Source organism: Eschscholzia californica, unplaced genomic scaffold (genome assembly GCF_041429995.1).
Source record: "Eschscholzia californica isolate CP2 unplaced genomic scaffold, dmEscCali1.0.p SCAF_4, whole genome shotgun sequence".
NCBI classification, from domain to species: Eukaryota; Viridiplantae; Streptophyta; class Magnoliopsida; order Ranunculales; family Papaveraceae; genus Eschscholzia; species Eschscholzia californica.
The window spans coordinates 42,340,174-42,353,055 of NW_028238461.1; the positions used below are offsets into that span (position 1 = coordinate 42,340,174).

General features: G+C 36.4%; 2 protein-coding genes across 14 annotated transcripts; one reads left to right on the forward strand and one right to left on the reverse strand.

Moving 5' to 3' along the window:
- Positions 1–317: 317 nt before the first annotated feature.
- On the forward strand, positions 318–2,959 carry LOC147544827 (cytochrome C oxidase biogenesis Cmc1-like protein). 12 transcript variants are annotated; one of them, XR_015224088.1, is made up of 4 exons: positions 356–439; positions 1,423–1,556; positions 1,678–2,099; positions 2,258–2,959. XR_015224088.1 is itself a non-coding variant. In XM_086637812.1 (4 exons), exon 3 carries the CDS (start codon positions 1,756–1,758, stop codon positions 2,047–2,049), a length of 294 nt encoding a protein of 97 aa, XP_086493938.1. In that variant the 5' UTR covers positions 404–439; positions 1,423–1,482; positions 1,744–1,755; the 3' UTR covers positions 2,050–2,099; positions 2,258–2,397. The 12 variants fall into 12 exon arrangements, 8 of the variants coding, with proteins under 8 accessions (XP_086493933.1, XP_086493937.1, XP_086493938.1 ...); XR_015224091.1 differs by having other exon boundaries at positions 390–439; positions 2,580–2,959; XM_086637812.1 differs by having other exon boundaries at positions 404–439; positions 1,423–1,482; positions 1,744–2,099; positions 2,258–2,397.
- A 2,572-nt stretch (positions 2,960–5,531) lies between these two features.
- On the reverse strand, positions 5,532–10,641 carry LOC147544828 (putative serine/threonine-protein kinase WNK6). Of its 2 annotated transcripts, none has more exons than XM_086636425.1 (7): positions 9,838–10,641; positions 8,428–8,465; positions 7,735–7,959; positions 7,439–7,656; positions 7,036–7,193; positions 6,535–6,934; positions 5,532–6,453 (listed from the first exon to the last, which is right to left on the reverse strand). In XM_086636425.1, exons 1-7 carry the CDS (start codon positions 9,943–9,945, stop codon positions 5,726–5,728), a joined length of 1,875 nt encoding a protein of 624 aa, XP_086492551.1. In that variant the 5' UTR covers positions 9,946–10,641; the 3' UTR covers positions 5,532–5,725. The 2 variants fall into 2 exon arrangements, with proteins under 2 accessions (XP_086492551.1, XP_086492552.1); XM_086636426.1 differs by having other exon boundaries at positions 8,382–8,465; positions 9,838–10,553.
- Between the last annotated feature and the right edge of the window lie 2,241 nt (positions 10,642–12,882).

A 12,882-nucleotide genomic window follows, 5' to 3' on the forward strand; every position in this document is an offset into this window, starting at 1 on the left:
AGTAATTTTTACTTATGTTGTGTTTTTATTTGCAAACTACAATAGAAAGGCAACTCTTTGTGTGTGCGATATATTTTTCTCTCATGATTCTCATATATATCTTAACTTTTTAACTCCAACAAAAATAATTGGGTTTGAGAAGTACATAAATAACGTACAAAGATGAAAATGTGGCACTATTGTTTCTAGTACAATAACAAGTACAATAACATATGGTACGTTTTACGGATTAAAAATCACCAAAACATAGGCTAAAAAAGCGAGTTGGTCACAAATGTGGGGCAAATAGAAAACAGCAATACAGTGGTGGACTGGTTGCTGAGAGATAGATATCCTTGGTGAAACCAAAAACATTGACAATATCCCCAACGACCCAAAAAATCTTCCCCAAATACCCAGCAACATTACCATCGCTTTGATGACTGTGGATGCGAAATAGGTACACAATCTCTCTCTCTTCTAGGGTTACAATCGATTTAATTTAGTTATTAATTATTGTTCAAGTTGTAACAAAAATTGTCTTCCTAATAGCAATTGAGGTCTTCACTTGGTTAATGATTAGGATTAATTGGGTGTTAATGAGTCAATTTGGAGTTCTGATTTAGGTTTATTTAGCAATGTCACGCATACTTCAAGAAATCTCAAATGTCTCTTATAAGAAAGAAAAATCTGAATACTGATTTGGGTTTCATTAGGATTCGTTGAAGAATGAATTGTGATTAATCTGTTTCACTTGATTACTACCTCAGGATACCAAAAGTTTGAATAGTTTAGGGTTCATAAATTGGGATAATAATGGATTCTGATTTTGCCATTTCTTTAAAATATAATTGGTGCTATAACTAAATAAAGTTGATTAGATTCAAATGGGTAAGCTAAATTGTGAAATTTTGGATCTTTACTTAGTTTCTGCTTGCAGGTCTTATTAGGGAGAATGGGTCTAGGGTTTAGGAGTGATTTGCTAAACTAAACTCGTCACAGTAAGGACATTAAATGAACTCATTACCTTTTCCTGTTCGAAGTGATCCATGAACATTTTGAAAGGCCTCGGACCTCTAATGCACCCATCTTTAGGGCGTCCTTGTTACGTTTAGGAATTTGGTATGTCACGTTCATCCTCGATTCTGCGACTACCTTATAGATTTTTTTTTTCTCACTTGATTACTTTTAAAATTTTATTTGATATTCGAGAGTGTATAGTTTAGCTACTATTTAGATTTTCAGTATAAGTAGTCCTCTACTTATTTAACGTTTCTATGATGGGCTCCAAACTAATTACCTCTCTAACAATTATCCTTCTACAGTTCTAAACGTAAATAAATATTGTAGTATCGATGATAACTTCTATTTACTAAGAGTGAATGCTCTTCCTTGTACTTTTTTGTCATATTTTTTTTTGAATTAACTTCTTTGTCATGTTAGATACCAGGATACTTGTGTCATACACTTCAATACTCTTCTCGGACACCCGCAGTTACTTCAGTACGTCTAATTTGAGATTTCCTACATAAATATTGCCTTAGTTTGACAAGCGTCGGCAATACCCGTACTTGGATGTATGTTAAATAGTTTCTTTTCATTTTTATTACCATTTTTCTTATGGTTCTTATCTAAAAAAATGAATTCTTTGTATATTCTCTACTGAATAGAATTAGCTTTCAACTTAAACTTTTGCAGTTTTACGTGGATCTGTACGTCTAATCTGTATACTCTACTGAATAAATTTAGGTAAAACTTTTGCAGTTTTACCTAAATATGCCTCAGGAAGATGATCCCATGAGTATGACCATGAGTGTTGTGGGATGTGAGCGCCTACATCGAGCACTGTGTGAATGTCACCGGAGAGTCCCGGTGGGGCCTCCAAGAGAAGCAGCGTGTCGGCATCTGAATCGGTCGCTTGCTGAGTGCCTTGTCTCAAAGGCTTGTCCGACTGAGGTGGAGGCCGTTCGCAGCTTGTGCTCCAGTGGTGGTACCTCTCTGAAGCGCTCACAGTGTCAAGAAGCCCAACTTTCTCTCTCTATTTGTCTTTCCACACATCAAAGCCTTTGAGAAAACCTAATCTTCTCTTTCTCCTCTTCTGCTCAGCCCCTAATCATCTAGTAAGTTCATTCCAAATTTAGCTTCTTTTCAATTTTTTTTTTATTTCTCATAAGATGCCGTATTGATCTTTATGTCGTAAAATATCTGTTTAATTTGAACTCAAACAACACCTTTTTTAGCTGGTTCCTTACTGAGATGCTGGCCTCAAATATTTCAGGTGCATCAGAGTTCAAACTCACGTATTTTCTGTGGTTATGATTAGATAGGGTAGTGTTTCAGAAAATTAAGCTTGAAGGATGATAAGGAGCACAATGACATTTCTCGACCCAATGACTGCCCAACAAGATTTTGGCGGACGTGTTGGTAGCCCTGATTCGTGTTTAGAAGTACAGTTTAGTGCTGGACCTAACTTACTCCTGATTCTGGAAATGGTCTCTCAATGGGTCTACTGTTGTTGCAGCGACTAGTCCATGTGACCAGAGTCTGACATTATGGTACATATCCAGTTCCGTTAACCATTTTTCAATTCTTTTTGTCAGAATTTATGTTAGGAGACTGAGCTTGTTCAACATTATCCGCTCGAGCAGACTCCTTTTGTCGTGTTATTTCTGTTATGGCACTTCTCCTCGTAGAGTTTGAAACATGAACGAGTTTCCCGTTTCTCGACTGAAATGTTTAACGGTAAGGGCTAACGGGTTTACAAAGACAAGTCTACACGAGGGATAAGTTTTTGAGTTCTACATAAGGTTTGTGCAAGCAATCAATCGATGCCTTTTTTTTTTCTGATGATTCAGATTATTGTCATTCTTTTTATTTGGGGATCCTAATAATTTGATAATTCTCTCTATCAAGGAGATAGTAAACTTCTGTTTGGTACTTGATCAAAATTTCCTAATGCAAAATTCACCAAACTTTCATATGTTCATTGATTTTTTAAATAGAAATTAGAAAATGTATATTAAAAAGTTTTGATCACAACATCGGTGTGTTCGGCTCATAGTTTTGTTTTCAAAACTGTAACTATAAAGCATGCTTGTCAGATAGAACATCTACAAGACTAGGCTTTTCTAATTTCTTAGACTTTGCCACAGTAATTTTCAAATAACAACCAAAAGATAGCTGAATTGAAATGTCTCTAGGCGGTTCCCCTTTGACCAAGTAAAGATGTTAGTGGATTGGCCGAAAACTTACAAAAGCAGACCCTCGTAAGGGTTAATAAGGAGGTGCACCTGACGGAACTCTGCCACCTGAGGCCGAACATGGGAGGTCGACAGGAGCATCCTAGGCACTTTGAACCCTACTATGATCTAGACACGAGCAAAAAAATAATCAAGCCAACTCTAGTAAGAGCTTTGCTCAGCACCTTGAGCCCCATATTGCCTCGAGGCAAGGACGGTTGATCCGAGCTAAGATTTCTTAACTTGAGCCTTGATCTAGCCAGAGATTTGAAGAGGAAAGATCAACTAGAGTGAACTAGGTTCCTTCGTGCTTAGATCAACTTGATCAGAACACAAAGATCCTGAAACAGGTACTGGAGCCATTGAAGCTCTGCAGTCAGAGCAGCCAAGGCACATATATTCTGCCTCAGAAGAGCGAGAAATTGTTGGTTGGTTCTTGGATTTCCAAGACAGCGGGCTCGAGTTGAGTATAATGAAGTACCCAGTCGTGGGGTGACGAGTGATAGGGTAGTTGGCCTAATCAGAGTCGGTATATCCATAGAAAGTGAGAGTACTAGATGAAGATAAAAGGAGGCCATGCCCAGTGGTGCCTTTTGAATAACCAAGAACATGAAGAACAACGTCCGCGTGAGAGGAGCACGGAGCCTGCATGAATTGGCTCAAATAGTTTACAGGAACAATAATGTCAGGTCGTGTCACCGTGACATATAGGAGCTGACCGATGAGACGACGAAAGACAATTGCATCATTAAGGGTCGTCCCGTCAGTGGGTAATAATTTGACGTGTTGTTCCATTGAAAAGGTACATGCCTTGGCACCACGATGACCAGAGGCTTTAATGATGTCAAGTGTATACTTGCGTGTAAAAACAAAAAAAAAGGTGTATACTTGCGTGTTCAACAAAAAAAGAAGTGTATACTTGCGTTGACAGACAAAAATACCCTTTAGGAATCAAGAAACCTCAATGCCTAAAAAATATTGCAGACTTCCGAGATTTTAAGGCGGGAAATGACGCTCAAGATGGGTGCATAAAGAAACAATTGTTGCATCACCATTTCCGATTATGATGATATCGTCAACATAAACCAGAATGTAAAGGCTAGTGGAGCCATGAAAATAACTGAAAAAAGAGTGGTCTGAAGTAGACTGAGAAAATCCTTGAGCCTTCATACTATAGAAAATTAGAGAACCAGAGGCCTCCAGACTAAAAATTAGAGAACCAGTGGCAGGAGGCCTATTTCACTCCCATATAGTGATTTGTGAAGTCACCAAACCCGAGTGTCAACATTAGTGTAAAAACCTTGGGGAATGGTCACGTAGACTTCCTCGTCCTAGCCACCTTAGAGAAATTCCTCTGTCCTAGCCACCTTAGAGAAATACTTATTCTCATCGAGTTGGCGAAGCAACAAATTTCGGATGGAGGCGATGGATTAAAGGGCAGGAACAGTAACCAATTTTGGACAAGAGTCAAAATATCGGTAATCGATACTATTCACCTGGGTATAGCCTTTGACAGCGAGTCGTGCTATGTGGCGCTCTATGGAACTATCACAATGTCTTGGTAAGCGAATTTTTTTAGCTCCACCTTGTCTCTGATTTCTTCTATCAGGTCTAGATGTTCCCCGATCTTTTCTTCATTTGTCTCGGATCAAAGTATCTGGCACGCTCGTGCCTATTCAAGGATCGAACACGTGTCGTCGAAGTCAATCAGTTGACATTTTGACTGATCATGGTTGACCAATATTTGAGTTAGCAGTCTTTAAATTACCGTCCTTGGGAAATTCATGGTTGAAATGGACCCGTTGCAAACAATAACTGCGAATATCATCCTTATGATATGGATCGGAACTTGAAAGTGATAGTCTAAGTCTCAAATCAATCGCTTCTGTTACGAATATCATCCTTATGATATGGATCATAACTTGAAAGTGATACTCTAAGTCTCAGATCAATCGCTTCTAATGTAAGAGTATGGTGTTGACAATGTAGTCGGTTCCGGAACTTCCGGCGATCGGTTCCGGAACTTCCTTGGAGTCAATGTAGTCGCATTAACTTCCGGCAATCGGTCAGGTAACTTAGGTTAAGTAAGAAGAGAAATGGTTTTAGGAGCTTACTAGTTAAATTGATGTTAGAGAAGAAGAATGAATGAAGATGTATTATAGAGTTAAAGGACTTAATGGTACATGGTTGAATTGAAATCTGTTGGGTGGGTTAATGGTTGGTTCATCATTGGGATATGAAATAAATCAAGTTATCCACACATTCAATATGCCTCTACCGTTATCCTAGTAAGAAACTAAATGACCCTCCAAGTTTTCAAGCACAAAATGACATTAACCCTAACTTAAACATGAAAACAGACAAACAAAATGATCTTCGAACACGAAAAAAATAACTTCCCAAGAACAAAAAACCTACAAAGAAACAAACATACAAACATCGATGAAGATGAGAAACAACATTTCAAGAAAAAGGAGGCTATTGTTATTGTTCACCGACTTCTATGTTTAAGGAACTGGTGGCTTCTTCACGAGACACTTCTTCTTTGCCTCTTCCAATGCTTCTTCCTTCATCCTTGAGAGTTCTTCAAATTGTTGCTTGTATTGAGATTCAATTGCATTTGTCTCCATCTTGAACTCAGTATCTTCATCATTCTCTAACGAAGGCAATGTCGGATCGCTGTGAAGATTGTTTGAATCAACAACTGTTATCTCAAAGTTCTTTCCAACAGTGCCCTCTACCCAGTCGTTGATATTGCTGTCATTCTCTTTCATGTGATGATCTGTAGGCCCAATATCCACCTCGGAGAAACATCGCTTCAATAACTTACGACCTCTCTCGACAACATTTGATGAATATTCAGCAGAATTCGCAGAAACAATTGATGATGTTTGCGATTCGTGATCTTCTCCCTGAGCCAAACCTGAACCGCGTCGAACACGGAACGTATATTTATCAGTATTTCCAAAAGAGTTACCTGTTTCAGGGTGGGTATTAATTTCTTCACGAAATCCTCCATTCAATTGAGAATTTTCATGACGGATTCTTGTGCCACTTGAAGAATAGTCGACAGAAGGTATCCACCAGGGTACAAGTCTCATTATCATGTTATCGATTAGCTGAGCAATAAGAACCACATCTTCATCTGCTAAATCAAGGTCTTCTGCCATCTCAGTAGCTATCGATACTGCTGTGTCAGTGTCAAGGTAGAAGAGAAAATCAACTGCTCTCACACCTGCTCATAAATACATTTCTCATTCACGAATCCCAAACACCAAGGAAATAAGAAGAAAGAAAATTATGCAATATTACTTACCAAATCCGTCACCAAATTTTAAACTTAGTGATATCGAATTATCGCCGTTCGTATGATTCCTCTCCCCACTCAAGCTAAATTCATTACCTATAGTAGCTCTCTGAATTTCAAAAGTTGGAAACTGAACAACTCCAGTGCTATTTGTATCGTTAATCTGGCACACTCCATAATCAGCATCTACTTCCATGGAATGAGATCCCGTTTCGGTCAACCCGACTGGTGTAAATGACGGAACGGGTAAAGAGTCATAATCAAGCTCCTTTGAATCGTCAAGTTGTAGGAATGGGTCTTTCAGCAGCTCCTTCGCTGGTAATCTGAGAGATGCTGGAGCTAAACAACTCTCAATAAACTGCTTGACCTGCTGATTGTTCACTTTTTTTAAAGATTCCGGTTTTGTTCCCTGGTCAAGAACACATAACAAGTCATAAACATTATTTATCTAGTAGCTGAATTCTTGCATCAGATAATGTTTTACGATAAGTGAAACATTAATGTACTTACTGAGATAACCTTTTTATAGATTTGAGCTACAGTTGTGCATTCATTGTATGGGCATTCAAGAGTAACCATCTCTAAGATGCACATACCAAAGGAATATATGTCTACTAGTTCATTGTATTCCTCATCATACAATTCAGGTGCCATAAACTCGGGAGTACCTATGGAGAAAATACAAGGAGTCTTGATCAAATCCGAGTTAGAAATACAATTGAAGGAAACATTGACCTTAAATAGAAGGTCTTTGTGACCTCTAGAACCAATTCATTGGTCTTTCTAAATCCCAAATGCCCACGACAGCGTTGACCCGTCTTGTCCGGATTACATAAGGGTTAATAAGTAATGAATCCAAAATCACTCATATACAAGAAAAAGAAGAAAGAGTTCATCATATTTGAAATCTTACCTACGAAAGTTTTAATAGGCCACTGCAAAATAGTTGCCGACCCAAGATCTCCAATCTTAATTTCTCCATGATTTCCATTGACAAAAATATTTTCACCCTTTAAGTCTCTGTGCACAATAGGTGGATCGTGATTGTGAAGATAGTTCAGCCCTTGGAGAATTTGTTTTGCCCAATTCTTTATGACCTTCATATCAACATTTTTATGCTTCTGACGATATCTGCTTGGAAAAACTAGTTTAATTATAGACAGTAGCAAACGAAAAAGAAAAAGGAAGCAAGATTAAAATACAACTTACTGTCTCAGACTCCCCGAAGTGAACAGCTCGGTAATTATGTTAAATGTCTTCTTGTTATCATCTACCCACGAGTTATAGAACTTCACAATATTTTCATGTTTCAATGTTTTCAACAATTGCACTTCAGAATATAATCTTTCTAGACCTTCTGGCCACTTCATAACATCAAATCTCCCTAAGTTCCAAGCCACCTCTATACCGTCAACCACGTCGAATGCCTTGTATCTAAGTATCGAAATTAAGAAACAACATACAGAAACAACATCTCTAAATCAACGAGGTTTAGTCTTCCACCCTAGAGGTCAAGGGTTCAAGGCAAGGTCACAATTTCAAAAAAAAAAATCTTTAAATCAACGAGTAGTTTCATACTATATCTCCACAACAAAAAAGGAGAAAAAAAAAAATAGGTGGAAATGGATTTCCATGTCATGCGAAAGCAATAAATACAATGGGTGGCTGAATTGAATGTCACCGGGGTTTCACCTAGGACTCATTTGCTCCCAGTAGCGTTAATATTACTTAAATTTTAATATTCACGTAGAACGAAGAAGAGAGTAGAAGGCTTCACTTTAATTAGGTATCAAATAAAGGTTTTGGTTATGGATCTTAAGCCAAATACCAGCTCCTCGAAAACAAAAACTACTTACAATGATAGAGAATCTGAAGTTAGATTATAAGTCTTCCAAAGGATACACAGTCTTGAACACTCCTTTGCTCAATACTTCCTCATACTAATAAAGAGAAAAAGAAATATGGCTTAAGAAAATATCGTAAACCATTGCAAAAATCAAGAACACCAAACAACAATAGTTATTTCAGATAATCACAACAATGAAACCCACATTTTCTCCCATAAAAATGTCAAACTAAATCGTTTCATTGAACTACATGAATAAATCATATTCAATTTTCAGTTCAAAATCTAGTGCTTCCAAGCAGTTCATTTCTCACATGCATACACAGTTATACAAGAGAATTACAGGTATGATCAGAACCACATTTTCCACCTATTAAATTATTCAAACCATTACGAGGAAAAACGGCTCAAATTATAGCATTAGTAAAAGCACAGAGGACCATATCATTGTAAAGGAGATAAGGTTTATAATTTTCAAATTATATTCTCACGAGCTCATAACATTTTTTATTTTTTTTTGATGAAATACGAGCTCATAACATGCCATTAAGTTTTAGCTTTTTTTATCTTCACAATAATAACATAAGCTAATTATATTCCAACAGAAGATAGTAATAATGAATCTAATGATTAAAACCCTAATATCTGCAAGGTATGAAATTTTGACAAATTTCAACAAATGTCGGTGAAAATTTGCGAAATATTTCGTAAATTTGTATTAGGTGCACGAAACCATAGTTACAACTATTTTGTGCATAGTTCCCACAAACATGAGGGAAATTTCGACTGAAATTGTTGGAAATTTTGAAGTTTCCACCGATATGATGAAAAGTTCAATCAACATAATGGAATTCTAACCAAAAATCCAAAGTAACTACAACTAAAAACATATCTCCTTCTTTCATCTTTTTCATATTAATCTTCTTCTTCATTTCTCATAGATATCTCTTGATTTTTAGTTTATGTTTTTAATGTTAGTTAAGTCTCTTTGAATGATTGACCCCTGACTTAACTGCTAAAATTAATTTTATCTCAGTAACGCCCATGATATAACTGTGTAATTGATGATACCTTCACAAACTAACATGATTTGTTAACTATTAACTATTATCAGTAAGAATGTTATCTTTTGGGTGTTACAATCGAGAAGTAACTGTGTAATTTTTATTTGTCGATACCCCTCAAACTAATAAATTATGTTAATCCGTTCTATAGTCTATACATCATTACGGTTTAATAATCATGTTATATACAATTGCATCGTATCTCTATCATTTTCATGGATTTGTAAAATTTCCACATTAACCGAGATATTTTTACAAAATATTTCCATTTTTTCATACTGACCCAAATTTCCATGGATTCTTGAATATATGATCAAAATCAGATTGCATATAACAAAAGACTACATGCATTTAAAATAAAAGCCCAAAATTTTCAAATTAAACAGAGGAAGAGAAACTTACCCGAACATATCGACCAGTTGGATCCTTTTCGACAAATTCAGCTTCCCCAGTATTTGTTTTCCAGTTTAACAAGCTATCTGGAATACAAAATTCCTTCCCGCCACCCATTTTGGTGATAATTCAGTTATCTCTCAAAGAACAGAAAACGAAATAAAGAACAATGAATTCTATTTAGACCCTTTTAATGAAATAGTTCAACATCTATTGAAATCAGACGACATTGCTCAGAAAATGCCTCACATGCAACTGAATATGAATCAAATGCCGATTGCAATCGGAAGCTGCATTCAACAATAATAATATCCCATGAACCCAAATCCATAACCCTAATCTTTTCCATAATCCCTAATTCAATTATACTAAACCCATGACCCAGATTTCAAATCCCATTTGTTCCCCAAATTTGTAACTGGAATCACTTCAACAACAACAAAAAAAAAACAAACACCACCTAAGAGAGTAAAGGTTTGAGTGAGATAATAGGAATAGAAAGAACCTTAATTTAAAGGAAGGAGTAAAGATTTGAGTTGAAGGTTGGGATTAAAACAAGGGATGGATAAACAGGTGTTAGGTTGAATTTAGACAATTCAACAACATTTTCTCCTGAGATTATTCAAATTAGTGAATAATCCTCCCAGATTCCCCAATTAGCATGATATTCAAACATAGAGAGTCAAATTGCAGCCCTAGTTTTGTGGTTGCACGTGTAAAACATTGACCAGCATTTATAAAGAAAGGAACCTGTAAGGAGCATATGTCAACGTTATGGTAAGGGGAAGGGTTTTTTCACAAACTAATTTTTTCAGAAATCTTTTTTTGTTCGGAAACTGTTTTCTTTAGGTTAATTCCATTTTGCCTCCCTAAAGATGACCAACTTCTAATTTAGCCCCCTTTTTCGTTTGTAGGTCCTTTGTTTCGTTAGACGTCAGCTGGCGTTTTCTTCACACATTTACCCTTGCCTGCATCTACCCATATCTTTAATGTCAGACACAAAATCCTAAAAGTAATTATGATTGTCAAATCAAGTTACTTTTCAATTTTCAAAACTCATCTTTATCTTTATTCCTTCCCTTTAACCACTCACTACAAAACCTCTAAAAAACTCCATTAAAACAACCAGAAACCTTCATATGATTCCTACCAAAGAACATGGTTCCAACAACTGAATGGTTCTCTTTCTCTCACCCACAAATTACACGCGCCCATACTTTTTTCTTTTTTGTAGTTTAAGTTCAAAATCGAACTATCATTCATACTAATTTACTTGAATCAAATTAAGAAGAAAATCATACACTAATCTAGCAAAGATTACACGTTTTCCTAAATTTATGTAGTAAAACTCATTTTTTTTTTGGTACAACTACTCTTGTTTTTCTTTCTTATACTACTTTACTACCTTTGTCTAGTTGATGAACGTGTTCTAAATTAGTAATTTATGTTCAATTATAAATACCATGGATTGTAAATTCCTTCATAAAATCTTTACAAATAGTATTAATATCAAACTTCTCTAATACAGGATGAAATCTAACATATGGTATGCTGTTTATTGTGATCAAATTACTTTCCATCAATCTAACCCTCATCTTGAAATTTTAATTTATACAAACTAACCCCAACCGTTCATTTCTCAGCGCATCTAAGTTGATCTTTACTGGTTTCTTCTGAATCTTCTAATAGACTCGAATATCTAATTCTTCCAATTCTAAATATCTGACTTTTTTGAGATATATTGTTGCATCTACCTTCTTTGTTAGATTTCATAACAATCTACTCCAAAACCAACTTAATTAACAACCTCATAATAAAGAAACCAAATACCCAAAAACAAAGGTTAGTAAGATCTCTCTTTTCAATTCTGATTATTACTTCATTTCTTCCATTTTTTTATGAGTTAATTCCTATTTGATCCCCTACTTTGTGACCAGCTTCAAATGTGGCCCCCAAATTTTTGTAAATTCAAATATGGCCCCCTATTTTCACATAAATGCCATAACTACCCCTCATATTAATGTATTTTCAAAATAAAATAAAAAAGAAAACCTAAATTCCACCTCACTTCCCTCTCCACCTCTCATCTCTCTCCACGTCACCACTCTCTCCAACTCACCTCTCTCTCTCCAAGTCACCACTCTCTTCTCCGATGAAGGTTGTCGGCCGGAAAATTTTCCGACCGGCGACCTTCAAACTTATAAGAAAAAATAAAAGTTCCGGTGAAGGGGGTTTCCCTTCGCCGGAATTTTTAGAGAGAGAGAGATGAGTGAAAAAAAAAATTAAAAATTTTCCTGCCGGCGACCATCATCGGAGAAGAGAGTGCTGATTTGGAAGAGAAAGAGAGGTGAGTTGGAGAGAGAGGTGACGTGGAGAGAGATGAGTGGTGGAGAGGGAAGTGAGGTGGAATTTAGGTTTTTTATTTTATTTTATTTTATTTTATTTTGAAAATACATTAATAGAAGGGGTAGTTATGACATTTGTCTGAAAATAGGGGGCCATATTTGAATTTACAGAAATTTGGGGGCCATATTTGAAGCTGGTCACAAAGTAGGGGGCCAAATAGGAATTAACTCTTTTTTTATTTGGTTGAAGGAAAGGAAGAGGGAAAGCTGAGTTTATGTGAAAGTAGAGAGGGGAAAAACCAAATTTTGAAAATTGAAAAAAGTACATTGATTCAAAAAGTAATATTGACTCTTGGGACCACAAATATCTCCAACTGCAAAAAAGATATGGGCTGGGGTATTATAGGTAAGGAAATCCAACTCATTAACGACAGACAGAATAAATGACGAAAAAATGAAAAAGGGGGCCAAATTTGAAGCCGGTCATTTTTAGGGGGTCATTTTGGTGAGTTGGCCGTCTTTAGGGGGCCAAAATGGAATTAACCCGTTGGTCTGAAGGAGATGTCCTTCCGAAGGAGTGACCTTCCGAAGGAGTGTCCTTCCGAAGGAGTGTCCTTCGACCAAGATAGCAATGCGTTCAATTTGTCAGCTAGGACAATGATGACCTAATCCTGAAGATCATCCAATCCGGTCCAATTAGGGGTCGTAA

Coding starts and splice junctions, on each gene's coding strand:
- LOC147544827 (XM_086637807.1), top strand. CDS start 1,756: ATGCCTCAGGAAGATGATCCCATGAGTATGACCATGAGTGTTGTGGGA.
- LOC147544828 (XM_086636425.1), bottom strand. CDS start 9,945: ATGGGTGGCGGGAAGGAATTTTGTATTCCAGATAGCTTGTTAAACTGG. Junction 7,194..7,438: donor GCCTATTAAAACTTTCGTAG/GTAAGATTTCAA, acceptor TTTTCTCCATAG/GTACTCCCGAGTTTATGGCA. Junction 6,935..7,035: donor TCTATAAAAAGGTTATCTCA/GTAAGTACATTA, acceptor GTTCTTGACCAG/GGAACAAAACCGGAATCTTT.